Below are 25,258 nucleotides of genomic sequence, written 5' to 3' on the forward strand. Positions count from 1 at the left end.
TCACAGGGAATGTGGGGCACTCCTGGGAGCGATGGGTACTGCTGGGCAGTGGCATGGTGGGGCTGGGGTTGCAGCTGGTGGGAAGGGGAGGGAAAGGGCAGAAGCCAGCGATCTGCGCTGTTTTTGTCATTGTTTTCAAGCAAAATGAGGGTGGGGTTTTTTTGAAGATGTCTTATAAAACGTTACTGGTGTCCGCCTGAGGGCGGCAGCCGGCCCTGCAGCCTCCCCGGGCGCTGCAGGAGGCAGCGGTGTGTGCCCGGGGCAGGGCTGGGGCCGGCTCTTGGCTCTCACCGTTCTGATGGCCGGCCTGAAGCCGGGGCCTCCCGAGCCCCTCTGGCCTCTACTCCCCCCTGCTCCGCTGTTCACGGGCCGCTCCTGCCGGCAAGACCCAGCGCGGCCGGACTCTGCCGCGGCACGGCGGCGCTCCTCCGGAGCGGCAGGGGGCGCTGTGAGCCGACTCTGCGTACCCACAGGGCGGGTGTTCCGCCACCGCTGCCGCCGCCGCCGGGAGCGGAGCCCAGGGGAGCCGGCCGGGAGCGGGGCCGGGGCCGGGGCCGGGCGCAAGGTGGGTAGCGAGGCTGGGGTGGGCGCTTAGGGCGGGGCGGGCGGCGGGTGGCAGCAGTGCCCCGCTCGGCAAGGGGGCAAGGGTGGGAGGGCTGCCGGCCCGTTCGCTGACGACGTGGCCGCCGAGCCGGGAGGTGTCCCCGGGGCTCCGCTCGTCCCGCGCCCAGAGGTTGTCTCTGCACGGGCTCACGGGGCCGGAATCCCGTACGCCTCTTCCTTGCCAGGCACTCCCGGGGCCCGGCCCGCAGCTGGGGAGCCCCTGGGAGCGGCCGGCGGGGATCGGCAGCCCGGCGGCCGCGGCAGGGTACCCCTGCTGCCCGGCGCTGTGAGTGGGGGCCGTGGGCTTCCACGCTGTAGGCTTGCGTTTGGACTGAGCGCTTCGAGGCGCTGGAGTTGAGCTCCTGAGGAGCGGGGCTGCAGGCAGGGAGTGCATTCAGACCTCTGGCCCGGGACCCAGACTGCACCGCAGGCAGAGGGCTGTGGCCCAGGCCGGCGCCGAAGCGGTGCGTTCGAGCACTGCCCCTCCTGTGCCGAGGGGAACAGTACCCGAGTCTGTTGTCTCGGCTCCCTGGCTGCAGACTGAGGCTCCTTTCATGCCTCAGAGTGCCGCCTGCTTGCCGTGCGCGGCCCACTCCCCCCGCTTTCTACCTGTAACACTGGCGTCCCTGTTCCTTCCCAGCCTCGGTGGGGAGGGCAGCCCTGCTGCACTGAGTCATCTCTCGGGGCCTGGGAATTGCTAGCGCAGGCATAGAGAGAGCCATTGTCCCTCATAGCCTCACTGTCGCTGTGGGAGAGCAGAGCTGGTTCTCCTCCCATGGCCACGCTGAGGGGGCCGGCGGGGTAACAGCAGGCACAATCGTGCTGAGCAAAGCTGGCTGGCTTTCAGTCCCTGTCAGGTTGAAGGGAGTCGTGGCACATGGTAGCAACCGATCCTGTCATTATGTCTGACTTCTGCAAAAGCAAACGGCGTTTCTGCACCCTCTGCACAACAAGAGGGCTGCTGCCATCAACCAGCGTTACTTAATACAGGCAAACCCAGCAGCATGTGGGCAGCCTCAGCCCCAGGTGTCTGCACCCAACCCTGTTGTTGCATTCTGCAGTGATGCCCCTGCAGCAGGAGAGATGATGGGTGGAGGTGTCAATCTGCCTTTTCTGCGGGGGAGAGCAGGGGGAGGGATTGGAAGCAGGCACAAAAACCCACCCACAGCTGTTTGTACTTCTCCACAGGCTGGGAATTTCTGGGTCCTTAAGTCAGAGAAGGGAGATTTCAGGGTGAAACACGAGCCTCAGCTTAGGTCAGGTTGTTGGGCTCTGGGAGCCTGGCCACAGCAACTGAGGATAAGAAAAGCCCCTGAGGCCTTTCCTAAGGTGCCGGGGGGGTTTATGGGGAGGACTTGTACATGAAATGATGGGGGACTTTCTTGCCTTTAAAGTTCTGAGTTTCTTCGTCTGTGAGTTTCATGTGGGGGCTAGCATATGTCACAGCACTATTGTACTGGGGCCAGGTACACCCCTAAACTGGGCCTAAATTCTTGACTTGCTTGTTTTTGGGGGAGAGGGGATTAACATCTCTGGCCCTTTTCTGTCACAGGAGCTCAGTGTCTTCTGGTGTTTATGTAGCAAGCTCCACAGCACCCTCACCTGGCCCTCAAGGTGATCTGGAGGCTTTCTCTACTGAGAAAATTGGGGCAGGGATGGAGCATGGACCAAGGAAACCTCACACCCTGATGCAGGAAGCAGCCGATTGCTTTGCAAGGTGGGGGGATGCACATGTGGCCTTGGGTGTAGGAACTTCTTGCCTGCTTGCTCATTCTGTTGTGTACTTGGTGCTCTTGTTCTTTGTGTGGCCCCTGAATATCACAGGTTTGTCTCTGTGAGGGTACAGCAGAGGGAGGAACTCCTTCAGGGAGTTTTAAAGCTGTTTTAAAGCTGGCTAGGTCACTTGCTAGGGCTGTAGCTGAATAATATCAGCCATGCCTTATCAGATAGTCCTGGTAAAATCCCAACCAGGCAGCTGGCAGGAAAGCTCCTTCCCAGCCTTGTTCTCTGGCTGTGTCCTGCTGCGTGGGTGACCCTGGTAGTTTCCTCTGGGCTGTGGGGAATACCTTGGCACGATCTCTGCCAGGGCTGCATGGGGTGGTGGGGGAGGCTGACAGCCTGAGCCCTCCCTGCTCTCCTCCACTCACCTGCACAGCCGGAGGGGAAAGCTCTGAGCTGATTGCTCTCAGAGGAAGGCGGCTCTGGCCACAGGCTTGAAACACGAGCTGTAGGTAGGAGTCACTTTTTCCATTCAATGACCTTTACTTTTTTTCCAGCTGGGAGCTGTGCTAAAGTTTAACCTAAAACGGCGAGGTGCAAGGTGCTTCTAGCATTTGGAGGAAGGGCGTTGTCAGAATCTGATGGTTACAACAGTGTTCAAACAATCTCTCCAGTGCTGGAAACTGAAGTTTCCAAGTCCACGTGTTCCTAACCCAGAGCAAACACCCTTAACAGAAGCACTTATAAATGTGTGGCATATGCTCTTCAACTCCAGAGAGCATTTGCTACTCCATGTGCTGCCTTCATCACTGCTGTCGCTGGGGTAGTGTTTGGGTGCTGGTGGGGAGCAGGCTGGGCAGCAGGAGGTGTGGGCATGCAGAGCTGAGCTGACCAGGTACTAGCAGCCCATCAGCTGCCTCTTTCTCTGCACAGATTTTGCCTTCCCCTTGTACTGGCTTCCCTCCCTACGATGGCTACTGGTGAAGAGATCGTCCCTGCCCTGCAGGACTCATGGGGCGACTTCTGGCTCTTCCGTTTCTTTGTTAATGCTGCTGGCTACGCGAGTATTGTGGTGCCGGGATTCCTCCTCATCCAGTACTTCAAGAGAAGGAATTACCTGGAGACAGGTAATGGCAGGAGCTTCCCTTCCACATCCTGCCTCTGAGTTCTCTGCACCCCCTTGGTCAACACTGTTCAGTGCTGACAGGCTGTTTCCGCAACCTCCTTTGTCAGACCAGGCTTGAACAGAGATGCATCCCAGAGCTGCCTCAGTAAAGAGGGAGGCTTCACCTCTCAAGCTGATGCAGCTTGTGGTGCCCAAGGCTCTGGTTAACACTTGTCTCTGTGTTTCCCTACCCTGTTCAGGCCGAGGCATTTGCTTCCCTGTCATCAAATCGTGTGTGTTTGGCTCTGAGGTGAAGTCTGTACACCAGGAGGATGGCTCCCTGCCACCCCGAGCAGAGCCCACAGAGTCCTCTACAGCGCGACAGGTCTTCAAGCTGCTCTTCTGTGCTGCTGGTCTACAGGTAGGGGCCCCATGAGTGGCCATGCCTCTCTGGGAGGAGGGCGTGGGCAGTGGGTTTGTGGCCATCAGTTCTTTGAAAAGCAAGGATGCAAGTGCTGTCCTTGATTGGGGCAGGGTTGGAGGCTGGGGGACAGCCTCTCAACCAGGGTAGTCCACCAGAGGTGCTGTGTCACCTCTAAGGGCTGTGGAGGTCCGTTTAAACTGGTGTAATTTGGGCTGTGACTACTGGCCATCTGATTGCAGTCCTCTGCAGCCATGGATAGGGAAAATCCTGTGATTCAGCACATTGTTAGGGCTGCTTTTGTTCTAGCCCTCGTGTCAGAGTAGCAGTTAGTTTTAGCCCTCATTTCCCTCTTAGCTCTGGGTAATCTTCTGGGGCTGATGTATATCCTACCTTGATGGATTAGATTCAAATACTGGGGAGAATTACTGAATTCAGCTACAGATAAACAGGAATTTTTAATGTGAGTTTTCCTAAGTCTCAGCTACAGCCCGAGTGTCATTAGGAAGGGCAGCTTTTGGGGTCTCTGAGGACTAAAAATAGAAACATGGGCATTATGAGAGAAAACCCCATGCAGCCAGCAGAAGACATCCACCTGCTGGCAGACTACCCCATCCATTCAGACTTGCAGCTCACCAGCAAGTCCTTCCATCTCTCTGTGCCTGTTTCTCTGGAGGGGATGTGTGATGAGAGGAACTCTGTGTTACTTTTGCGAGGGGCTTGGTGCTTTCACACCAGGCATAGCAGAGGTGGCAGCCAGAACAGCCATAGTCCCTCGAGAACAGTTTTGTCTGCTGGGTTTAAGACTAGATTTGGGTGGAAGAACTGAGCCTAGGGAACTGGAAGTAAAAACAAAAACAATGCAGAGGCCACTGGGAAAACTGGCAGGACCTGCCGCAGGGAGCTGGCACCGAACCTGCAGCAATGCACTGCTAACTATTCCTGATTCTTGGTCTGGTTCAACAGGGAGCTTACAGTGTAACGGCTCACAGTACACCCGGATGTTTGTTTTGAGGGCTTCTCTCCCCTTGAAGAGGCTGTAAACTGAGCAGGTTTTGTGTGGGGCAGGATGTTCCTGGTTGTAACCAGACAGGACACTGGGTTCCCTCAGAGGGGTGGAGTGGGAGGTGGCCCCATCTCCCAGGGTCACATTGCCACACAGAGGGTGAGGCAACGCTGGGGCAAGCAAGGATCTCCGGGGGTCTGTTCTTCCTGCAACTGCTTGCAGCTGCCCTTTGTGGGTCCTGACTGTTCCTGTGCTGCTCCTGCTTTGCAGGCCTCCTACCTCACATGGGGCGTCTTGCAGGAGCGTGTGATGACGAGAACTTATGGTGCCACTGAAACAGAAGCCGGTGAGAAGTTCAAGGACTCCCAGTTCCTTGTGTTCATGAACCGCATCCTGGCCTTTACGGTGGCTGGTCTGTACTGTGCCCTGACCAAGCAGCCGCGCCATGGGGCTCCCATGTACAAATACTCCTTTGCCTCCCTCTCCAACATCCTCAGCAGCTGGTGTCAGTATGAGGCACTCAAATACATCAGTTTCCCCACCCAAGTGCTGGCCAAGGCCTCCAAAGTGATCCCAGTGATGATGATGGGCAAACTGGTGTCACGCAAGAGTTATGAGTACTGGGAGTACCTGACTGCTGCACTCATCTCTGTGGGAGTCAGCATGTTCCTGCTCTCCAGTGCTCCCAACAGACACGTGTCCACTGTTACCACTTTCTCAGGCATAATCCTCCTGGCTGGCTACATTATCTTTGACAGCTTCACCTCCAACTGGCAGGATGCCCTCTTTGCCTACAAGATGTCTCCTGTGCAGATGATGTTTGGTGTGAACGTCTTCTCCTGCCTCTTCACGGTGGGCTCGCTCTTGGAGCAGGGTGCCTTGCTGGAGTCGGTTCGCTTCATGTCCCGGCACTCGGAGTTCACGGCCCATGCCGTGCTGCTCTCTGTGTGCTCTGCCTGCGGCCAGCTCTTCATCTTCTACACCATCAACCAGTTTGGGGCTGCTGTCTTCACCATCATCATGACACTACGCCAGGCCTTTGCCATCCTCCTCTCCTGCCTCATCTACGGGCACACTGTCACTGTTGTGGGTGGGCTGGGTGTAGCTGTTGTCTTCATGGCCCTCTTCCTCCGTGTCTATGCCCGCAGCCGCATGAAGAAGCGCAGTAAGAAGCTCCCACCAGGCGAAACCCCTGTGCAAAAGGTCTAAGGAGCTGGCGTCATGGTGTTTAAGCCGTGCCTGCTGTCCTGCCTCTGCCTTGGGATACTTGCTTGATTTCTGAGAACCCACTGAGGAGCAGGGTGGGGTACGGATAGGCTGGACCAGTGACTTACATTTCCACTTGCTTTTCCTGGGGAAGGGGCTGAAACAAGCCCAGGGAATGCTGTGGGCTGCCACAGCTCCAAACCTTTCCGTTTGCCTTAATAGGTCAAAGACTTTCAGGCAAGGCATGGGCCTGGGGGCTCACATCCTGGGGGAGAGCCAGCATGAGGCTGCTGGTACTCTTGCTCCACCTCTGTCTTGTGGCTTCTCCAAAGTCACTGATGAATAAGGGAGCTCTTTTCCCTGGCACCATCTTGCCTCTGGCTAACACTCCTCCATTTCTGTCACTGCTACAGAGTTCAATTGGAGGAAAGGGCAAGCAGAACACTAGCTTTCTTTTTTGAACAACTCCATGTGAGACAAATCCCAGCCTGAGCCTGTCCCAAAGCAGGTGAGGTGCTCCAGGTAGGACAAGCATAGTTAAGGGAAGGACTCCCAGCCTGTCCTACCCCAGGCCTGGGCTCTGCTCTGAGAGCACTCTGCAGTGCAGGCCGGTACCTCCGTGGTTGGTTTTCTCAGTTCCTTACCCCTGCTTTGAGCCACTTTTCTCCGCACCCTTTAGCCCAGGCTGGCCAGTACGGTTCTCCAGGCTTGCTGAGTTGTTCTAGTTTGCTTTTTGGTTACATCCGCTGCTGTCACAGGCCAAAGGCTGCGCTGCCCAGAAGCCCCAGCATCACCTTGGGGTGCCTTAGTGCCACAGGTTCTGGGCTTTGCAGTTGCCATTCAGAGAAGCACAAACAGCCCCTCTTCTTCCTGCCAACTGGAGGCACCAGGCCCAGCTTTCTTGGGGCTGGCCAGAGCCCCACTGTGCCTGGGGGGGCTGAGCAGTGGGGCAGAACTTGCTTGTGGTGCCTTGCTCCTGCTCCACAGGCAGCAGGGGATGAGCAAGTTGGGCACCTGCTTCCCCAGGCAGCAAGGGAGGGAGCAATGGAAGCTGCTCTTCCCCAGGAGCCTGGGTTTCACTGGTTAACCCTTTTCTCCTCAACACAACCTGACTGAAAAGCCAGCAGGTTTTGGTACTTTTGAAAGGCAACTTTTTTCTCTTTTTATTTTATTAAATTAAAAATATGCTGCATATAGTGCCCTGGGGGTACATGTTCTTTTTATATTTTTTTTCTAGCTACCTCAAAGGAGGGGAGAGACTTCCCAGCCCTTCATGTGTCCCTCCTCAATAGTCTCCTCAGGACAGCAGATCTGTCTTTTCTTTCCAAACACAGGTGCCTCTACCCAGGCAGGTTGGACCTAAACCTACAAAGCCTGACATGAGATCTTTGCACACATGACTGGGGAGCATATCCAAGTTTGGACCACTGCTTATGCCAGTGGGGAGGTGGAGGAGCTTTTAGCCTGGTTCAGCTCCAGGATTTCCTTCATGGTGCAGCTTGGGCAGCCCCAGAGGGTGTAGCTACAGCCTGTGTACCTACAGAGGGGTGGTGCAGAGGCCTGCGTCACCAGTGCTAGGGCAAGGCCTGGAGGAACCTATCATTTACAAGGTGCATCTGCACCAGGACAAGCTCCACAGGCTCCCCACCAGAGCCAGTGAAGGCCTCTGCTGGTGTTTGTGGAGACCTGGTGGAAAACCTTTGCTGTAGGCCTATGCAATCCAGTCACAGTGAGGTCTTGGGTCAGAAACAGGCCCTGGCCTAACAACTGGAGAAAGGGGAGACCTAGGTGAAGGCTACAAGAGGAGGAGACTAGGGCCAGGAGGTGCTTACCACAGTGCTGTGCCAGCAGGGGTACCAGAGGTTTCACCTGTACTCCTTTCCTACCTCTAAGCTCTTGAAAGTGTGTGTGCAGCCTCATAGCCCTTCATCCTGCCTCTGCAAATGCCACCCCAAACATCTGCCCCCACTACCTGCTGACAGACTGAAAATGGAATTTTTACTTCAGTCAAAAGAAGAGGGGAGAAAAAAAATAAAAACGTTGTGTGCCAGGTTGGAATGGGATCTCTCTAATGTAAGTGCAGAGTTGAAAACAGTACGAAACAAAACCCCAAAAGAGAGTTAAAAATACTGGACTTCCATAGAATGGTTGGGGTTGGAAGGCACCTTAAAGCTCATCCTGTTCCCTGCCACAAGCAGGGACATCTGCTAGACCAGGTTGATCAGAGCCCTGTCCAGCCTGGCCTTGAACACTGCCAGGGATGGGGCATGATTTTACTGATTTGATATTTGGCAAAACCTTCCTCTCCAGGCAGAAACCTCTTTTAAACACTTTTACCCCCTCCTCTCCTGAGGGCGATAAACCCATGCTGGAGGCATTTGCCAGCTCAACTCCAGCACTGCCCTAGCACCCTGACAGCTGCCCATACAGCCAGCACAGCACCTTGATGTGCAGCGAGAGACTCCAGCAGGCTCTGCTGCCTCCTTCCCTCCCTGCTGAAGATGGACACTGGCTAAAGCCCACTCCATTTTGTGCCTGTGGTGGCTGGCAGGCAGACAGAGAACTGGATTGGTGTCACTCTTCCCTGACAAACCCCAGGCACTGTGGCTGAGGGTGACAAAACCCCACTCGTGGGAGTTCAGTGCAAGCAGTAGATTAATCAGATGCTCCAGGCTTCTCAGGGGATGCAGGCAAAAGACCCCAGATACTGGTGGCCAGATACTGCCAACCTCCCCCCCGCCACAGGCTGCAGAAGCCCAGAAAGAGCAGGCTAGAGGTGGGAGGAAAGGAGGAGTCCAGAGAATGAAGCCTTTTGGCCTAAGAACTGAAGAGACACAGCTGGAGTACAGTGCTGAGCTGTCACTTCCCCCCTGCCCTGCACCACAGCAGAGCAAGCAGATGGCTCCTGCCACAGCTCCTGCCCCAGGGATCACACCAGCCAGCAGCAATCCAGGCTCAGGCACTGGCAGAAGCTCCATGTGCAGTTTGGAACATGTTTGTTCCCAGGCTGTGGGTATGCAACAGTCCAGCTGGAGAGCTGCCCACTGGAGATGTCCCTGCCTCCACAGCAGGCCTTGCGTTTCTCCTACCCCCTTCTTGGTGCCTGGGCGGGCATAGGATAGGGTAGAGATCACCTAAAGCAGTATGAAAACCAGTCACAGGGTAAGGGGAGAGACCAATAGCCCATTACCCTCAGGCACAGGCTGAGACCCTTTCCTCTGTAAGGTAAGCATGAAATACAAGGGACCCTGGTAGGTAAATCACATTCTTCAATACTTTAATTTCAGAAGAACATAAAAGCCCCAGGAAAACAAACAAAACATAACTGAAATACAATATCCTACCCTGGGGTTCAGGGAAGCAGCAGCTCAGAGGAAGGGTTCTCCCACCCCAGTAGAACAAAGTTTGATGCCTACTGGGAACATGGAAGACCCCATGGTGGGGACAGAGGAGAAGTCTGATGCCTCCTCACCTCCACTCCCCATCAGCTGATGGGAGCTGTTCCTACACAAGCAGAAAGACACAGAACAGACATGCCTCAGGCTGTCTGAATCACTCACTACTGAGAAACAGGGAATGATGACCTCCTGCACCCTGCCAAAAACAACCCCAGACAAGCAAACCCAAAACAGACACCAGCAAGGAGTCAGTGGCAGCTGGTAGCAGCAGATGCCCCCCCTAAGCAGACATGATAAGGGGCAGAGGCCTGGCAGGTGAGGGAAGAGGCTTCCTCCTGCTTTAGTCTACCTCTTCCATGCGGGATGTATCTTCATCTCCCTCCAGAGGGGGAATTTCATCAGGGGCAGCTGCACTGGGTACCTCTGCAATCACCTCATCTTCATCAATGCCTGGGAGAAGGGAGAAAAGGGAAGGATGAGACCTCCAAGTGACACCTGATCGCAAAGGCATTTTCTGCTCCCAGTCTGAGGGACAGGACTATTAGCATCCAGTAGTTAATGCCAAGCCACATCTCCTGATTTACATTTTTAGTTAAATAGCAAATTTGGAGGAAAAACTTGGGTACAAGCACAAGCTGTTTTATCAAAAGGGTCGTATCTCCCACAACAGATTTCTGGCATCCACTCAAGTAGCAAAAAGTCTTGACTTGTGATCTGAGCAGCTTGGCAGTGGCTCCTTGCCCTGGGGAGGACAGGACAGTCCACTTGGAGCCCTGAGACCCACCCAAAGTACCTTAATTCCACGTTTCCACTTGCCCCTAGCCACCTTCTGTAGGGAGCCAGTTCTGCACAGCACACCAGCACCATGGTTACTGGCCTCCCCTGCCCCAAGACAGTACACGCTAGCCTGACCAGCTTAGTTGCTTTCAAGACCTACTCCAGCCCCGAGAAGCTGCATGGACACCTACCAAGCCCCAGTTTGATCATTCTGTAGATGCGGTTGGAGTGGGTTTGTGGATCCTCCAGGGAGAAGCCAGAGGAAAGCAGAGCAGTCTCAAAGAGTAGCACCACCAGATCTTTGACAGCTTTGTCATTCTTGTCAGCACCAGCCTTCTGGCGGAGGGTTTCCACAATTGGGTGGTCAGGGTTGATCTCCAGGTGCTTCTTGGCCATCATATAGCCCATGGTAGAGTTGTCTCGCAGTGCCTGAGCCTTCATGATGCGCTCCATGTTGGCTGTCCAACCATAGGCGCTGGTGACGATGCAGCAGGGAGATGAGACCAGCCGGTTTGAGACAGTTACCTGCCAATGTAGCCAAGGGTTAGCTGAGCAAGGTCCATACATCCTGGACTGGGCCCAGCCACAAGACACAGGATACCACAGAGGTATTTGCCCCAGGGTCACCTGAGGACACTCCAAAGCAAGTACAGATCCTTCAAGCAGCTCCAGGACTTAAACAGGGGAAGTTTAGATTGGATATAAGGAGGAAGTTCTTTAAGGGTGGTGAGGCACTGGAATGGGTTGCCCAGGGAAGCTGTGAATGCTCCATCCCTGGTGGTGTTCAACGCCAGGTTGGACAGAGCCTTGGGGTGACATGGTTTAGTGTGAGGTGTCCCTGCCCATGGCAGGGGGTTGGAACTACATGATCTTAAGGTCCTTTCCAACCCTAACTATTCTATGATTCTATGACTGCTGCAGAGATTGGTTTGGACAGCTCAGCCAGCACCTTCAGCACCCGCTGATATTTCTGACACTTACCTTCTCCCATCAATGCACGTTTTTGGGTCAGTGCCCCTCACCTGCAGCCTGGCTGCTTAGAGCAAGATGGTGCATGCTGGGATCTCCAGTCTCCTTTAGCGGCTCCTCTGCAGGAGATGAGAGGCATGTGTTGAGCTGGGGCCCTTGCCTGTATCACAGAGGAGAGCCAGCCCTGCTCCCTCCAGCCCAGAGCTGAGCACCCTGCCCATCTCACCTTCTCCACCTTCTTGTCTAGGATCTCCTTCATGAGTTTGCAGAGGGTCTCGAACTTGGCCTTGCTCTCCTCCATCTTCTTTTTCTCCTCCTCATCCTCAGGCAGCTCCAGCCCCTCTTTGGTGACTGATACCACAGTCTTGCCATCAAACTCCTTGAGCTGCTGCACGCAGTACTCATCAATGGGCTCCGTCATGTACACCACTTCAAAGCTACGCTTCCGCACGCATTCCACAAAGGCTGAGTTGGCAACTTGCTCCTTACTCTCCCCTGTGTTTGTGAGGTGTAGAAATGAGATGTCACCAAGACATGAGCTGGTTTCAGCAGGACAAACAGCACCAGTCACTCAGAACCCCTAGCATGAAACTGGATGCAGCCAGGGCTCTAAGCCTGGTGGTCTTCCACAAGCGCGCAGCAACAGGCTGCGATTCAGCCAGGAAGGTCTGCTGAGGGCATCAGCACCTACCTGGAAAAGCCTGCTCTAAGTCACAGGCTGGCTGGCAGGTAACCTGCCTCCACCTCACTAGGACAAGCTCTGGCTCACCTGTGATGTAGTAGATACTCTTCTGGTTGTCCTTCATACGGGACACGTACTCTGAAAGCGAAGTCATCTCATCACCTGACTGGGATGTGTGGTAACGCAGCAGCTCTGAAAGGCGCTTTCGGTTGGTTGAGTCCTCATGGATGCCCAGCTGGGAGCAGAGGAGATGCATGAAGCCTCCAGCATGGGAAGTGCATGCACTTGGCCACCTGAGGCACAGCCACCTCTTCCCACCCCCAGTCATTTGAGTGTTGGGCTTAGGGCAGCCAGAGCCACCAGATGCCCACAAAGTCTCTGGGGCCCACTATCCCAACACCCATGCAGAGAAGACATAGCATGGGGACAAGGCTGCTCTTCAAGGCAGACAGGTCATGGGCCACCCCCTCCTGCAGGTGCAGGGTGCCAACTCACCTTCAGATTCTTGGAAAAAGCCTCATAAAATTTCTTGTAGTTCTCCTTGTCCTCTGCCAGCTCGGAGAAGAGCTCCAAACACTTTTTCACAATGTTTTTGCGGATCACCTTGAGGATCTTGCTCTGCTGGAGCATCTCACGGGAGATGTTCAGAGGCAGGTCCTCAGAGTCCACAACACCCCGGATAAAGTCTGAGTAGGGGAAATGAAAACAGGCATCAGGTTAAGAGCTCTGAGCTTCATCACAGGAGGAAAAGCATTAAGACACTGACTGCTGTGTGCCCGTGCCAGCCGTGCCACTCTGTACTGGGAACAGTACCACAGGCTGTGGTAGCCCTAGCTCCATAATGGGAGACAGAGGTAAGGGGCTCTTACTTAGGTACTCAGGGATGAGCTCATCACAGCTGTCCATGATGAAGACACGCCTCACGTACAGCTTAATGTTATTCTTCTTTTTCTTGTTCTCAAAGAGGTCAAAAGGGGCACGGCGTGGGATGAAAAGCAGGGCCCTGAACTCCAGCTGCCCTTCCACAGAGAAGTGCTGCACAGACAGGAAGGAAAAAAAGCTGCCAGTTTGCTTCTCTTGTGCCCCAGGGCCCACTGTGGCCAGGCTGAACTACTGCTCATCAGCACTTGGGCTGGCAGGCCTGGCACATCCAAGCAGCTCGCATTTGTTCTCCTCAGCCTCACTTCTTCCTACATGCCAAGGATCTCTGCCATCCAGCAGTCCTGCACAGAGAAGTTATGTCTCTCTGGGGCCAAACATGCTCCCATCCCAATTCTATGCTAGCACTACCAACCCCTCCACCTGAATCGGAGTTGCAGTGCAGGCTGAGGCACCAAGTGGCCTGGAGCCCTCAGTCAAACTGAGGCCCAACCATGTGGTAGCTCTGCATATGGGCTGGAAAGGGGCCCTCTGCCTCACCCTGTAAGCCAGGGTGGTCCGGCACCCACCTTGACAGCCAGATGGTCCTCCCAGTCATTGGTAAGGCTCTTATAGAACTCGCCATACTCCTCCTGGGTGATGTCATCAGGGTTGCGTGTCCAAATAGGCTTGGTCTTGTTCAGCTCCTCCTGGTCAATATATTTTTCTTTGATTTTCTTGGTAGTCTTCTTCTTGCCTTTACCTCCTTCCTCTTCCTCCTCATCAGAGCCCACATCCTCAATTTTGGGTTTCTCCTCATCTTTGGATGCTGACTCTTCCTTCTCATCTTTCTCCTCCTCTGCCTCATCATCACTGATCTCTTTCTCACGCTCCTTCTCAGTCTGGAGAAAGGGACAAGCAAGAGTCAGGTTTATCCCCTGGCAACTGTTACCAGGAAACCTTTTGCTCCAGGTGAGAGAAGTGAGTATCCTCCAAGGCCCAACAAATGCAACATCTAAAAGCAGGGCTTCTCCTAAAGCCAGCCCTCAGAGTCCCTCCACAGCACATGCAACCAAAAGCTGTGTCTGAGAAGATGAGACAAGGGGCACAAAACCACCAAGCCTCCTCAGCTGGTTTAGATGACCTCCAGCTGCACAGATCAAAGGCCCATAGTGTGTCTGGCTACCCACCACCTTCACCTTCCAGTAAGCCCCATCCTCAAATCATCTCTGGCCACAGAAGCTGGAAGCACCACTGCTCAATACCCAGTAGCCTGAAGCTATGGAAGGGAACAGAAGTTACTCTCCCCTTTTCTGGGCTGTTGCTCGCAAAACCACCCACCCCTGCTTCCAAGCTTCCCAATGGGTCCCCACAGTCCTTCCCTTACGTACATAGAGTGTGATGGGGTAGCCAATGAACTGAGAGTGCTTCTTCACCACCTCTTTGACACGCCGCTCCTCCAAGTACTCTGTCTGGTCCTCCTTCAAATACAGGATCACTTTGGTGCCCCGACCAATGGGCTCACCTACAGTGCATTGAGAGAAACAGTGTTTCAGGGCATAGCGTTAAAGGGCTGAGTACAAGCAGCACCAGCTTCTTGATTCTAAACACTACTTGACACCTAACAAGTGTGACTGGCATTGCAGCATAGCTCTAGAAAGCACCAAAAAAAGGAATGCTTCTAGCAGGTAAACATATTTGTGGATTTCCTGTACAATACATACCGTGGTCAGTTCGGACAGTGAAGGAGCCGCCAGCTGATGACTCCCAAGCATACTGCTCATCATCATTATGCTTGGTAATGACAACCACTTTCTCAGCCACTAGATAGGCAGAATAGAAACCCACACCAAACTGTCCGATCATGGAAATGTCTGCACCAGCCTGTGAAAGTAGAGAAAGATTGACAGATCAGTGAAGAAACAAGAGATGTCTACAGATGATTCACAGCAGCAAAGAACTGGGTCAAGCATGCAGAGAAAAACGCAAGTGCCAACAGGCAGCCAGCCCTACCCTCGGCTTTTCCTTGCTGCTAGGAAGGCGCGGAAGCACAGCTGGGCACACCAACAGCTACCACAGCCAAAAAGGCAGCATGGGTATGGTTTTATTCCAGTGCAAGCCTGTGGCCCAGGCCCTAGGAACCTCATGCAGCTAAAGACAACCCACCTGCAGGGCTTCCATGAAGGCTTTGGTTCCAGATTTGGCAATGGTGCCCAGGTTATTGATGAGGTCTGCTTTTGTCATCCCAATGCCAGTGTCCACCAAGGTGAGTGTGCGCTCCCGGGGGTTGGGCACTATGTCAATCTTGAGATCCTTACCACTGTCTAGCTTTGAGGGGTCAGTCAGGCTCTCATAGCGGATCTTATCCAATGCCTAGGGGAGAGAGTGATGTTCACCGCCGCCTTCCCCCTCAGCGCGCACACCTCCCTCCCGCTGCAGACACCCGCCTCTCCCTGGGCACCCCCACGGGACATCAGCCTCCCCCCCGCGCCGAGGAAGGGGTCCGTGCTCACGTCAGAGGCGTTGGAGATGAGCTCCCGCAGGAAGATCTCCTTGTTGGAGTAGAAGGTGTTGATGATGAGCGACATGAGCTGGGCGATCTCCGCCTGGAAGGCGAAGGTCTCCGCATCCTCCTCATCGCGCTGCACTTGCTCAGGCATCTGCAAGGCAAGCACAGCCCATTAGGACCGAGGAGAACCCTACCAGGCCCGGCCCGGCCCGGCCCGGCCCTGCTCCACAGACCGCACACGCCCCACCGTGTCAGGCGCCTCCGACCGCCGAAAGACAAGCTCCTTCCACCGGCCGCCTTTTCTAGGCACGGCCGAGACTCACCACACACTGTCTCCTTCCGCCTTAAAACGTCCCTGGTTCTGGCAGCTCACAGTAAGTGGCAATCAGCGTTGCCGTTTTAACGGCGGCGGCCATGGTGGAGGGGGGCCGCAGTCTTCAGCTTCATGCCGCTTCCGGCAGCGGAAGAATACCATCGCGGCGGGCAGAAGTAGCGATCTGCTTCCAGAGGCTTCTATAGGGTTCGTGGGTGATGCTGGAGGTAGCGGCTGGTTCTGGGCTCCCTACGGCCGCGGGCCCGGGAGGTTTCTGCTGTCCCAGCGGCATTCCCGAGGCTGAGAGCCGCGCAGCTTTGCCGGCCCGAGGTGGGGTGTAAGCAGACCCTGTGCATGAGGAGGGGGGCGAGATGGCGGGAAGGGCCGGGCTGTGGGGAGCACGTCAGGGTCTGAGAGTAAAGTGTATCCCATCGGAAAACAGCGTTTGGGTGCGCTATATTTTTAGCGTTCAAGGCTAAAATAAATCTCATGTTTTATTCTCCCTGTCGGGGCTGTGGGTGCGGGGAAGCCGGAGGTGGGATGAGAGGACCCTGTCCCGCAAGCCTTTGGCTGAGGAAGGGGTGGCTGTGGCTGCCGCGGGTTGGCAGCCGCTGGCAGGGGGTGCAGTTCACCCCCGGGAGCAGGAGGTGGCACTCCGGCTGTTCCCAGGCAAAAGGAAGGGTCTCGGGTGTGTGTGCTGCGGGTCAGTGCACCCCAAAATACGCAGGCCCATTCCCTTGTAAGTGCCGGTGTTCCCCTGGTGAGCCCTGAGGGCCGCAACCCGTCCCCATGCTGGCGCTCCACTGAGCCAGCCTGCTGGGGGAACACAAGCCGCTTCACCGGCCGGTGCTGGCTATGGCAGCGCCTGCTGCCTCCATCCCTTAACCCCTCCACAGCCCTCTGCCCTGTGGCGATGGAGACACACACATACCCAAAGGGTGTTTCAGTGTTTTTATAGAAAACGGCAACTGTACAGACGCGTTTACACCGACGAGGGATGGGGAAGGCAAGGGGAAGGTGAGGCCTCCCCCTGCAGCTCAAGCGGGCACAGGGAGGGCAGCCTGGGTGGGAAGGGAGCTGCTGCCTTTTCTCTTGCAGCCCGCAGTGAGACATCCCGTCACACAACCAGGAAGCAGAAACACAGTAACAATCACACACACACAAAGTAGGGGGACAAAGGCAAGGAGAGGGCGAGAAGGCGGGGTGTGGAGACCCCCTCCTCCCTCAGCCTAGCCACGGTGTGGGCTCTTTATGTGGGTAGGACACGTCTATGCTCAGGGATACTGCTGGGCAGTGGGATGTGTGCCGAGCAGACAGCAGGGATGGGAGGCTGGCTGGGGCTCTCCTGCCTGCTTGCAATCTCAGCAGCAGAAGTGGGATGTTCCCAGGCCCCTGCAAGGAGAGGAGAGCAAGTCCCTCGGTGCCTCAGGGACCAGGGCAAGTGAAGAATAACACTGGATACCAGCCCTCAACTCTGTCAAGAGGAGAAGGAGGCTGGGAATGGCTTTTGGCCTTGAGCTGGGGAAATTACACAGCGTGGGAGGCAACTGGACCTCTGCGAGATCCCGGGGGTCTTACACACACACAGCATGGGGAAGAAGGCACGGAGGCCTGAAGGCATCACACAGCCAAGCATGGCAGGAGCCAGGCCAGTCCTGCAGGAGTGGAACCGTCCCTGGGTCTAACATCTGCCGTGGCAGTGCGGTTTGGCAGGGGCAGGCGTGAGGGGTTATCTCCCCACGGCGCCAAGGTGTCCAGGGTCTTGGAGGAGGATGCAGAGCCGTCTCTCGGTGTCCCTACACCCTCCAGGTACCTCTGCTAGATAAGAATTCGGAACAGAAAGGAGACGGCAGCTCCTAGGGCCAAGCCCAGTGAGAGGAAAAAGGCCATGACAGCTCCAGCTGTCTCTGCTTCATGGGCGAGCACTTTCCTAGGTGGAAAAACAGGTTATCAGATGTGTTCTAGGGGATGTGTGTCCCGTGCCCTGCTAAGTTCAACGGAGAGCTGGGAGGAGGCCACAAAGGAGCCAGAAGCTGTGTTCCTCTGCGCAGAGGAATAGCAAGAGCAAATCCGCCTTGGCTCCAAGAGCCTGCCTCCAAAGCAGGGGCTCGTAAGAGCAGAGTGCATCAGGCAGGTTTCCCTCAAGCTTCCAGAGCCAGGGACACCCCTCCCTGGCTCCTGCCCCATGCACTGCAGCCTGCCTGGCTGAATCCCAGCAAGGCTGCTCACCCTGCTGTGGGTGCTGTGCTCCCCAGCATGGCAGGTGGGGGAAATGGGGAGCCCAAACAACAGCTTCCTCATCTCTAAGATGTGGAGGCACAAGGCAGATGGGACATTGGGGTTGTCTGCTCTGAGGTAGCGAGATTCCCTGAGGTTCCCCTCTGCGCCTGCACCCCCTTCTCAAGATGCGAGAGCTGAGCAGAGGCAGGCTCCAGCAGTCGTGCTGGGGCTGGCATCTGGGGTGGAAACAGCCCTTCCACATCCAAAGCTCTTACTCACTTAGGCCCAAAGCACATGCAGAGGCTGGCCAGGTAGCCGTTGGAGACAGAGAAGAAGATCATGAAGACGATGTACCAGGCATCGTGAGAGAACACAACAGGCAGGTAGTCACGGGGTTGCACGTTGCACAGCATGAAAAGAGGGATAAAGATGACACGGAGGGCCACCATCACTGGCAGGAGGCAGCTGTCCTTCCCGGGCTGAGTGAAAAATACAGGTCATTGAGCAGCTGAGAAGGGGATATTCTCTATCCCATGGGATGCTGGCTGGGGCTATACAGAGGCTGTCCCTACTACACTGGGGCTGTGGAGGAGCCACAGAGATGGCACAGCTGCTGACTTTCTCTGCTGCAACAAATCTGAGCATCACCACCTATGGTACAGAGGTCCTGCTAGGTCTGAAAGTCCTGTCCCAGCCAGCTTGGAGAGCAGGAGCATTAGAGCCAAAACACTGAGCTGGGCTTGTGGGCTATTGCTAAACTCTTGCTGGAAAAAACAGGCAGGCAGGAGAGCCTTGTTCATGCTCATACAATCTCCTCCTGCAGCCTCAAAGACAAGGCTGGCTGAGGTAAATCCCCTCTGGCACCTCAGGGCCTGCAAACTGGGCCTTAACCAGCTCCTCAGCCTCCTACACCATCCCCCAGCCAAGCGGGGTAAGATCCAGCAATCTGGGAAAGGGATTACGCTGGGGCTGTTCCGGACAGTGCTGGGAAAAGCACAGACTGAGTTATAGTCTTCCTGGATCCTAGCAGAGTCCCTGGACATGTGAGGCTGGGATGAAGAGGAGGCACCATCCCCGTGTTGTTCCTGCAGCTGGGACCGAGGCAGGCCCTGGTACCAGACATTCCTGGCTCCAGCTGGGGTCCCCTCAACGAGGTGCCAGGGTTGCAGGTGATGGGGCTCATTAGTCTGAGGTCAGGAGGGACCCCCAGTTGCCTCAGGAGCTCCTGAGCTGGCATAGCCAAGGGACACTGCGTGAACATGGGGAAAGCTGAGATTAGGACAGCTGCTGCATCCCTGGGCAAACTAGCAAGAGCAGCAGCCTCTTCTGCTTGAGGAGGAGAAAAGGAGCAAGTGGGGCCCCAACCAGGGAAATGAGGCCCAAACCACACACAGTCAGACTTTCCACACAGCCTTGTTTTGGAAATGTCTCCTGCTGGGTCATCCCACCGGAGAGGCTGTGGCCTGGACACCAGGCAATGCGGCTCATAGCCAAGGCCAAGGGCAGCCAGCAGTGGTGGCCAGGGCAGAAGCAGCTTCAGGCTGTGGGGAAGCCAGTCCTGGACAGACCCACAACATGTGTGGTGCTGAGGAGCTTCTCTAAACAAACAGCCTGAACAATACAGGGGGAAACAGCGCTTGGGGGGTGGGTGAGGGGGCAGGAAGAGACACAGACAGGACAGGCCCCTTCCCCAGCCACCCCCATTACAGCCCCCCTCACTCAGCCCCAGCAACTCTGTGCCAGGCAGGGGAGAAAGGAGCAAGGGGTCAGGTCAGGGGCAGCTCTGTGACCCACATGGCATGGCTCTGCCCTGCTCCCAGGACAAAGCTCTAAAGCAGCTGTGTCCTGTGCTGTCCAGAGGTTTTATTTTGGGCTGCCCTGTCTTTCACCCTCTTTCCCTGCCGCCATCCTGTCTCGCTGTGTACATAGCTGGAGTGAAGGTTTGTTTACAAAGAGGCTGAAGTGGAGGAGGCAGCTTCATCCAAGCCATGCCAAAGGAGGGGTGGGAGGACAGGACAACACTGTGGTTCTCGGCTCTGACCCATAAATCTCTGCTTAGCACTTAAAACGCAGGCAGGAGTTGCTCTGCACCTCCTTCCTGTTCCAAACCATGGATGGTAGCCTCAGTCAGAGCCATGGCTGGGGCTGGGTTCTGCCTGGGCACTGATCTGCCTTTGCTCCCTGCGCCATGCTTACCCATGTGAAGAGGGCAGTGAGACTCCGTCCTGTCCAGTCAAAGACATTAAAGAGCAGGAAACAGGAGACAGGGATGAAGTATAAACCTGCAGAAGAGGGGAGAAGGTAACTGATCAGCCCAGGGTGCCCCAAGGCCTTCTGCCACTAACATGGAGACTGTATTTAGGGTCTAGGTCATCCTGGTTTCCCATTAAGCACTGGAATGGTCTCCCAGCCAAACCACCATACACAGCTGTTTTTTCTTCCCCTCAGGCATACTCGATTGGGTTTGTGTGGCAAGATTTTAGTAGGAGAGCTACCGGGGTGGCTGCTGAGAGAAACTGCCAGAAGCTTCCCCTGTGCCCAGCAGAGCCAATGCCAGCCAGCTCCAAGACAGACCCACCACTGGCTGAGGCTGAGCTCATCAGCAACAGTGGTAGCAGCTCTGGGACAAGAGAGATGAAGCAGATTCCCCTGCAGCCCGTGTTGCAGACCATGGTGAGGCAGCTGTGCACCTCCAGCCCATGGAGGTCCATGGTGGAGCAGATCTCCACCTGCAGCCCAAGGAGGACCACACGCCACAGCAGAGGGTTGCCCAAAGGAGGCTGTGGCCTGGTGGGAAGCCCATGCTGCAGCAGGCTCCTGGCAGGACCTGTGACCTTGTGGTGAGAGGAGCCTGCATTGGAGCAGGTTTGCTGAAGGACCTGTGATCCCACAGGAGACCCATGGTGAAGCAGTCTGTGAAGAACTGCACCCCATGAGGTGGATTCATGTTGGAGAAGTTCACGGAGGGCTGTCTCCTGTGAGAGGGACCCCACAGTGGATCAGGGGAAAAGTGTGAAGAGTCCTCCCTGGAGGAGGAAGGAGCAGCAGAAACGTGATGAACTGGCCACAACCTCCATTCCTCATCCCCCTGCACTGCTGGGGGGGAGGAGGTAAATAAATTCTAAGTAAAGTTAAGCCTGGGAAGAAGAGAAAGGTAGGGGAAAGTTGGTTTATGGCTTAGTTTTTATTTCTCATTACCCTACTCTGATTTAATAAATTAATTTCCCCAAATTAAACTCATTTCCCCAAGGCAAATCTGCTTTGCCCGTGATGGTAATTGGTGAATGATCTCTCCCTGTCTCTATCTCAACCAACAAGCCTTTTGTTATATTTTCTCTCCCCTGTCCATTTAGGAGGTGGCTTCGGTGGGCACCTGGCATCCAGACAGGCTCAAACCACCACGCATACCTACTACTTCAAGCCCCACTTTCTTTCTCAGCCCTTTACTTTGTTCCCAGTTTCCTCCTACCCCACCCCATCTCTGGCCACACTTACCCCATTTGTTTCCCTCTCCGAGGACAGTGGACACCTTAGCTGTGATGGCAGGAAAGACGCCGATGGTGACAGTGAAGACGAAGCAGACAGACACAGCCATGACCCAGAGCTAGACAGATGAAAGGAAGAGGATGGTACCAAACACAAAGCAAGAGACCAGTGCAGGGCTGGTCTCCTCATCCCCTGATAATGAGGGGCAGCGCAGCGGTGGCTGACAACCACAGACCTTCTTAAAAATAGCAATGACCGAGGGCTTCTCATCAGGGTTGTGGATAGGGATGACCTTTGAGTTACTCTGCTCCATCCCATTGGGCTCATCTGCAGGGAGAGACACAAATAGGGCATAGCAGACCCCAGAAAGCTGAGATCTGATTTGGCCCTTCTGTCTCATTCTTCCTTTCTGCTCTTCCTCTTTTTCCTTTTCCTCTTCTCAGTCCCTCACCTTTTTTAATCAGGTCTCTCTTCGTCTCCAGCTCTGCATTGTACACACTGTACTCTGTCTTGTCCTTCATGGAGTAGTATCGGAAGAAATCCTGCAGAGAGACAGCCACAGAGAACTCACTCACACCTGAGGAAAGTAGGCTGTCAGGGGCTGCATGGTGACAGCAGCAATGGGCAATATGGGCAAAGAGTTCCCTCCACTTGTGTATGGTACCGATGCTTTCCTGCTTGCCCAGGGGCTCATTCCCACAGTACCAGTATCCCAGAAAGGTCCCTCAGAACAGGGTAGAGCTTGCCCTGACCCAGGAGGTGAAGGCTGGTAGAAGCCAATGCTGGGGTGCTGGTGGGCTACAGTCCTCCTGCCATGGGGCACAAAGGTCCCACGTCCCCACTGCCTTCCCCACCAAGGTGACAAAGTCTCACCATGCGAGGCAGAAGGATGTAGGAGAAGATTGCCAGCACGATCGCCACACAGGCCGTGGTGAAGTAACCGATGAAGCTCTCGGGTTGCTGGGCACCAACTGGAGCACAGGAAGGGAGGAGACAGGGGGGAAAAAGCACAAAGATGATGAGGGCTGGTAGGACAAGGCTCTGCTGCCATCTTCCACCCAACCCTACAGCATGATCCCAACAGATCCTGTCAACAGCAGTGCTCTGGAAAGACCCAGTCACCCACAGGGCTGGGATTACTCACTGGCAATACTGAAGATCATCGCCAAAGCCGCAAAGGTGCCTGCCAAGCCCTGCCCACTCATGATGGGAGCTGTGTAGCTGGCAGGCAGGAGCCCTGCCAGCCCAAAGAGGCTGCTCTGGAGGATGGCTCCAAAGGCTGCAAAGGGAAAAGATGAGCAGAAATGAGAAACCAAAAGCAAGGATGGACTGCACCTCTGCAGGGAGCCAAGGTCCTTGCCCTGCAGGTACCCCTCCTCCTTGGCTCTCCCTCAGTGAGTTTCATGCTTTTCTCCCTACCCACAGGGTTGTGCCCCTTTGCTTCCCCCCACTGCCTTACTCACAGTTGATGAAGACAATGCTGATCATGGTAAAGACGAAGAAGGGAAGAGGCTCCATGGCAACCTTCACCATGATTGCGGTGACTAAAAACACCAGCCCAATGGCCACCAGGCTGCCCGAGATGCGGATCTGCTGGGGAATCCTGCAAGAGAGGGTCTCAGTGAGGAAAACCCACCCACCAAAAGCCGGTGAGGCTGGGGCCAAGCTCTCCCATGGGAACCGGAGACTGGTGTTTTGCCTTTGACTTGACTGAGCACGCTGCAGCTTGGCTCAGAACTGGGGCAGAATGGGCCAGGGCTGGGCAGCCCGATGGGGGCTGGCGATGGCAAGGACGGGGCAAGGCTCACCGCTGGTGGATGAAGGAGTTGAGGCAGGTGAAGATGAGGAGGGGCACCATGGCGCAGAGAGTCATGAAGTTGTCAAACATGGACTGCAGGTAGGATGGGGACGCAGGAGCCTCACCGGTCTGGTTCCAGCCACGGCTATTCTCTTCTGGGTCTGCGAGGCGGCTGATGAAATACTGAGAGGGAAGGAGCCTGGTGGGGCCCAGGTGCTGCGAGGTCTCCCCATAGCACACTCAGGCAACCCTTGTCCCTCTCCAGCCCCATGCCCAGCCCTCCTGCTGCTCAGCACAACTCGTCCCACCCAAGTCACCCATGCTTCTGTCTCCTGTAGGGAGCTCAGTAAACTGGGGGCTCTTATGTGCTGTGCTGCCACACCTACACCATGGTCCCTACTTGTGACAGGGGATGATTAGTGTCATGGGCAACAGCAGGAAGGAAGCCCTCACCTCCCTGGCGGTCATGAAGAAATTCCATGGCAGCAGTGTTCCCAGGCCAAGAATGAAGAAGATCAGCCAGACAGCTTTGTACCTGCAGAGGGGACAGAGCGGTTTGGAGTGGGACAGTGGGCAGGGAGGCAACAGGCATCGCTTCTGACTATCTACAGCAGTGGGAGGCACCAGGAGGAGGAGGAGGGAAGGTGGAATTTGCTGTCCTGCCCCACAGCCCCTGCTAGTCTGGAATGCAGGAGGGCCACGGGAGACCCTCCCCAGGATGGTATGAAGGCAGAGGGAGGCTGGCACATGGTACCCAGAGACACAGCAGCTGTCAGCAGAGCTGGGAGGGAGTCAGAGTCCTGGTCACAGCCCACTTGTAATGGAAAAGCTGAGCACCTCAGGGAAGGGACAGCTCAGTATCCCAGTGAGCATGCAGGAGAGGGGGTCCCACAGATGCTGGGTGCCCCTGTCCTCTCCCTCACCTCCTGGTATCCTGGACGTGCCCCCACACCTACACCACAACCTGGCATTACCTATCTTGGGGCCCGTCTCTTGCTGTCATCTTGTGCAGCAAGATTCAGCACAGGTCCCAGTGAGTCTCGTGGCCACTCTCCGTCTGGAAAGCAAACAGAGAATTTTACATGGAGTGAGGGACACAGGCCAGGCAGGGGCAGTGCTGGGTTCAACCCCCCCGGCCATGCCACCAGGTAAGTGCTCCACAGGGAGCCACACAGAGCCAACAAAGGGCGAGAGCGCAGCACAACAGCTTTGGAAAGCTGTGGCCCAGTCCTTCAGCCGGGGCACAGGAAGCCTTCTCTCCACGAGGGACACTGCTTTCCTGAGGTGCCCTGGCTGCCCAGCTGCTCCGCAGCAGGCTCTTAAGGGATTTGTGAGCCTGCAGCTCTCTGTCCCCAATCCCGGGGCTGTGAGCAAAGCATATGCGCAGCAGGCTGTGTCCACCCTCTGCCCTCCCCACCTCCCTCCAATGCCTGGGGCACAGCAGCACAAAAGACACATTTAATTCTGCAGCCTCTGCGGCCAGAACCACCAACGCAAAACCCTGCTTCTAATTCCCACTTCCCTGGGGTGCTCACAGCCCTTTCCTGGGTCACCTTGGAAAGCCAAGGGCATCCCTGGCACTGCTGCTCCCTCTCCCCCAGCACCCACTGCTCTTTTTCCCCCATCACCACCTGCCCAGCGCCTGCCACTACCCTGTAGCCCTCGGAGTCCCAGAAAGGGACCTTCCTTCCCCAGTTCCCCCCTCCTCTTCCTGGGGCACTGTGGGATTAGCCGCCCAGAGAAGCCACAGGCCTGCCTCGTTCTTTTCCAGTCCCGGCAGCGCAGCATGGGGTGTTCCAGCACCTCTCCCAGGCCGTCATCTGCAGTGAGGCTCTCGGTGCTGAGCCCCTGGCCCACCCAGGGCATGTCCCTCAGCCGGCTGCACCGCTGCTGCCGGCTACAGCATCCCTGCCTGCTCCCTGCCAGGTATGGGAGGAGGCAGGCAGGAAGCAGCATTCTGGGATCTGTAGTCCCTGCCAGCCCCAGTATGTGTTAAAGGCAGCGGAGCCCGTCCCTTGTGCTCGCGTGGTTCTGGGCACAGCTCGCCTCCTCCCTTGGTGTGTTGCTGCAGGGGGGGGAGCCTACAGCTGCGATGGAGCCAAAACACAGCTGGCAGGATGTGGAGAGGGATTTGGGAAGCCTGCTGGCTCCTTGGAAAAGCCAGAGCAGGATGACAGGTATGTCTGCT

The 25,258-nt window shown here is 55.8% G+C and overlaps 3 protein-coding genes across 7 annotated transcripts in view; 1 reads left to right on the plus strand and 2 right to left on the minus strand.

Moving 5' to 3' along the window:
* Positions 1–2,756: 2,756 nt before the first annotated feature.
* SLC35B2 (solute carrier family 35 member B2) lies at positions 2,757–7,259 on the plus strand. The gene is made up of 4 exons (XM_061470945.1): positions 2,757–3,145; positions 3,256–3,449; positions 3,688–3,848; positions 5,125–7,259. The coding sequence occupies exons 1-4, from the start codon at positions 2,964–2,966 to the stop codon at positions 6,061–6,063; spliced, it is 1,476 nt and encodes a 491-aa protein (XP_061326929.1). The 5' UTR covers positions 2,757–2,963; the 3' UTR covers positions 6,064–7,259.
* A 2,057-nt stretch (positions 7,260–9,316) lies between these two features.
* On the minus strand, positions 9,317–15,615 carry HSP90AB1 (heat shock protein 90 alpha family class B member 1). Of its 2 annotated transcripts, XM_061470947.1 has the most exons (12): positions 15,501–15,615; positions 15,258–15,404; positions 14,911–15,117; positions 14,469–14,628; positions 14,136–14,269; positions 13,335–13,646; positions 12,756–12,921; positions 12,382–12,572; positions 11,974–12,121; positions 11,431–11,699; positions 10,427–10,760; positions 9,317–9,908 (listed from the first exon to the last, which is right to left on the minus strand). In XM_061470947.1, the coding sequence occupies exons 2-12, from the start codon at positions 15,402–15,404 to the stop codon at positions 9,799–9,801; spliced, it is 2,178 nt and encodes a 725-aa protein (XP_061326931.1). In that variant the 5' UTR covers positions 15,501–15,615; the 3' UTR covers positions 9,317–9,798. The 2 variants fall into 2 exon arrangements, 1 of the variants encoding a protein (XP_061326931.1); XR_009746530.1 differs by lacking the exons at positions 9,317–9,908; positions 15,501–15,615 and adding an exon at positions 11,258–11,323 and having other exon boundaries at positions 10,625–10,760; positions 15,258–15,466.
* Positions 15,616–16,502: 887 nt separating this feature from the next.
* The window catches only part of SLC29A1 (solute carrier family 29 member 1 (Augustine blood group)), a 34,070-nt gene continuing 25,314 nt past the window's right edge, over positions 16,503–25,258 (minus strand). For all 4 annotated transcript variants that reach the window (XM_061470949.1, XM_061470951.1, XM_061470950.1 and 1 more), the window contains 12 exons: positions 24,045–24,127; positions 23,524–23,605; positions 23,081–23,253; positions 22,736–22,875; positions 22,417–22,551; positions 22,146–22,243; positions 21,724–21,814; positions 21,508–21,599; positions 21,282–21,390; positions 19,983–20,068; positions 18,066–18,265; positions 16,503–17,496 (listed from right to left, as the gene is read on the minus strand). In XM_061470949.1, coding sequence (XP_061326933.1) covers positions 17,385–17,496; positions 18,066–18,265; positions 19,983–20,068; positions 21,282–21,390; positions 21,508–21,599; positions 21,724–21,814; positions 22,146–22,243; positions 22,417–22,551; positions 22,736–22,875; positions 23,081–23,253; positions 23,524–23,605; positions 24,045–24,073 — 1,347 coding nt within the window. In that variant the 5' untranslated portion in view covers positions 24,074–24,127 and the 3' untranslated portion in view covers positions 16,503–17,384. The remainder of the gene's footprint in view (positions 17,497–18,065; positions 18,266–19,982; positions 20,069–21,281; positions 21,391–21,507; positions 21,600–21,723; positions 21,815–22,145; positions 22,244–22,416; positions 22,552–22,735; positions 22,876–23,080; positions 23,254–23,523; positions 23,606–24,044; positions 24,128–25,258) is intronic.

The sequence above is a fragment of the Pezoporus flaviventris genome, unplaced genomic scaffold (assembly GCF_033815535.1).
Source record: "Pezoporus flaviventris isolate CSIRO_AGI_PZ_B2104156 unplaced genomic scaffold, CSIRO_AGI_Pfla_v1 ptg000066l, whole genome shotgun sequence".
Taxonomy (NCBI): Eukaryota; Metazoa; Chordata; class Aves; order Psittaciformes; family Psittacidae; genus Pezoporus; species Pezoporus flaviventris.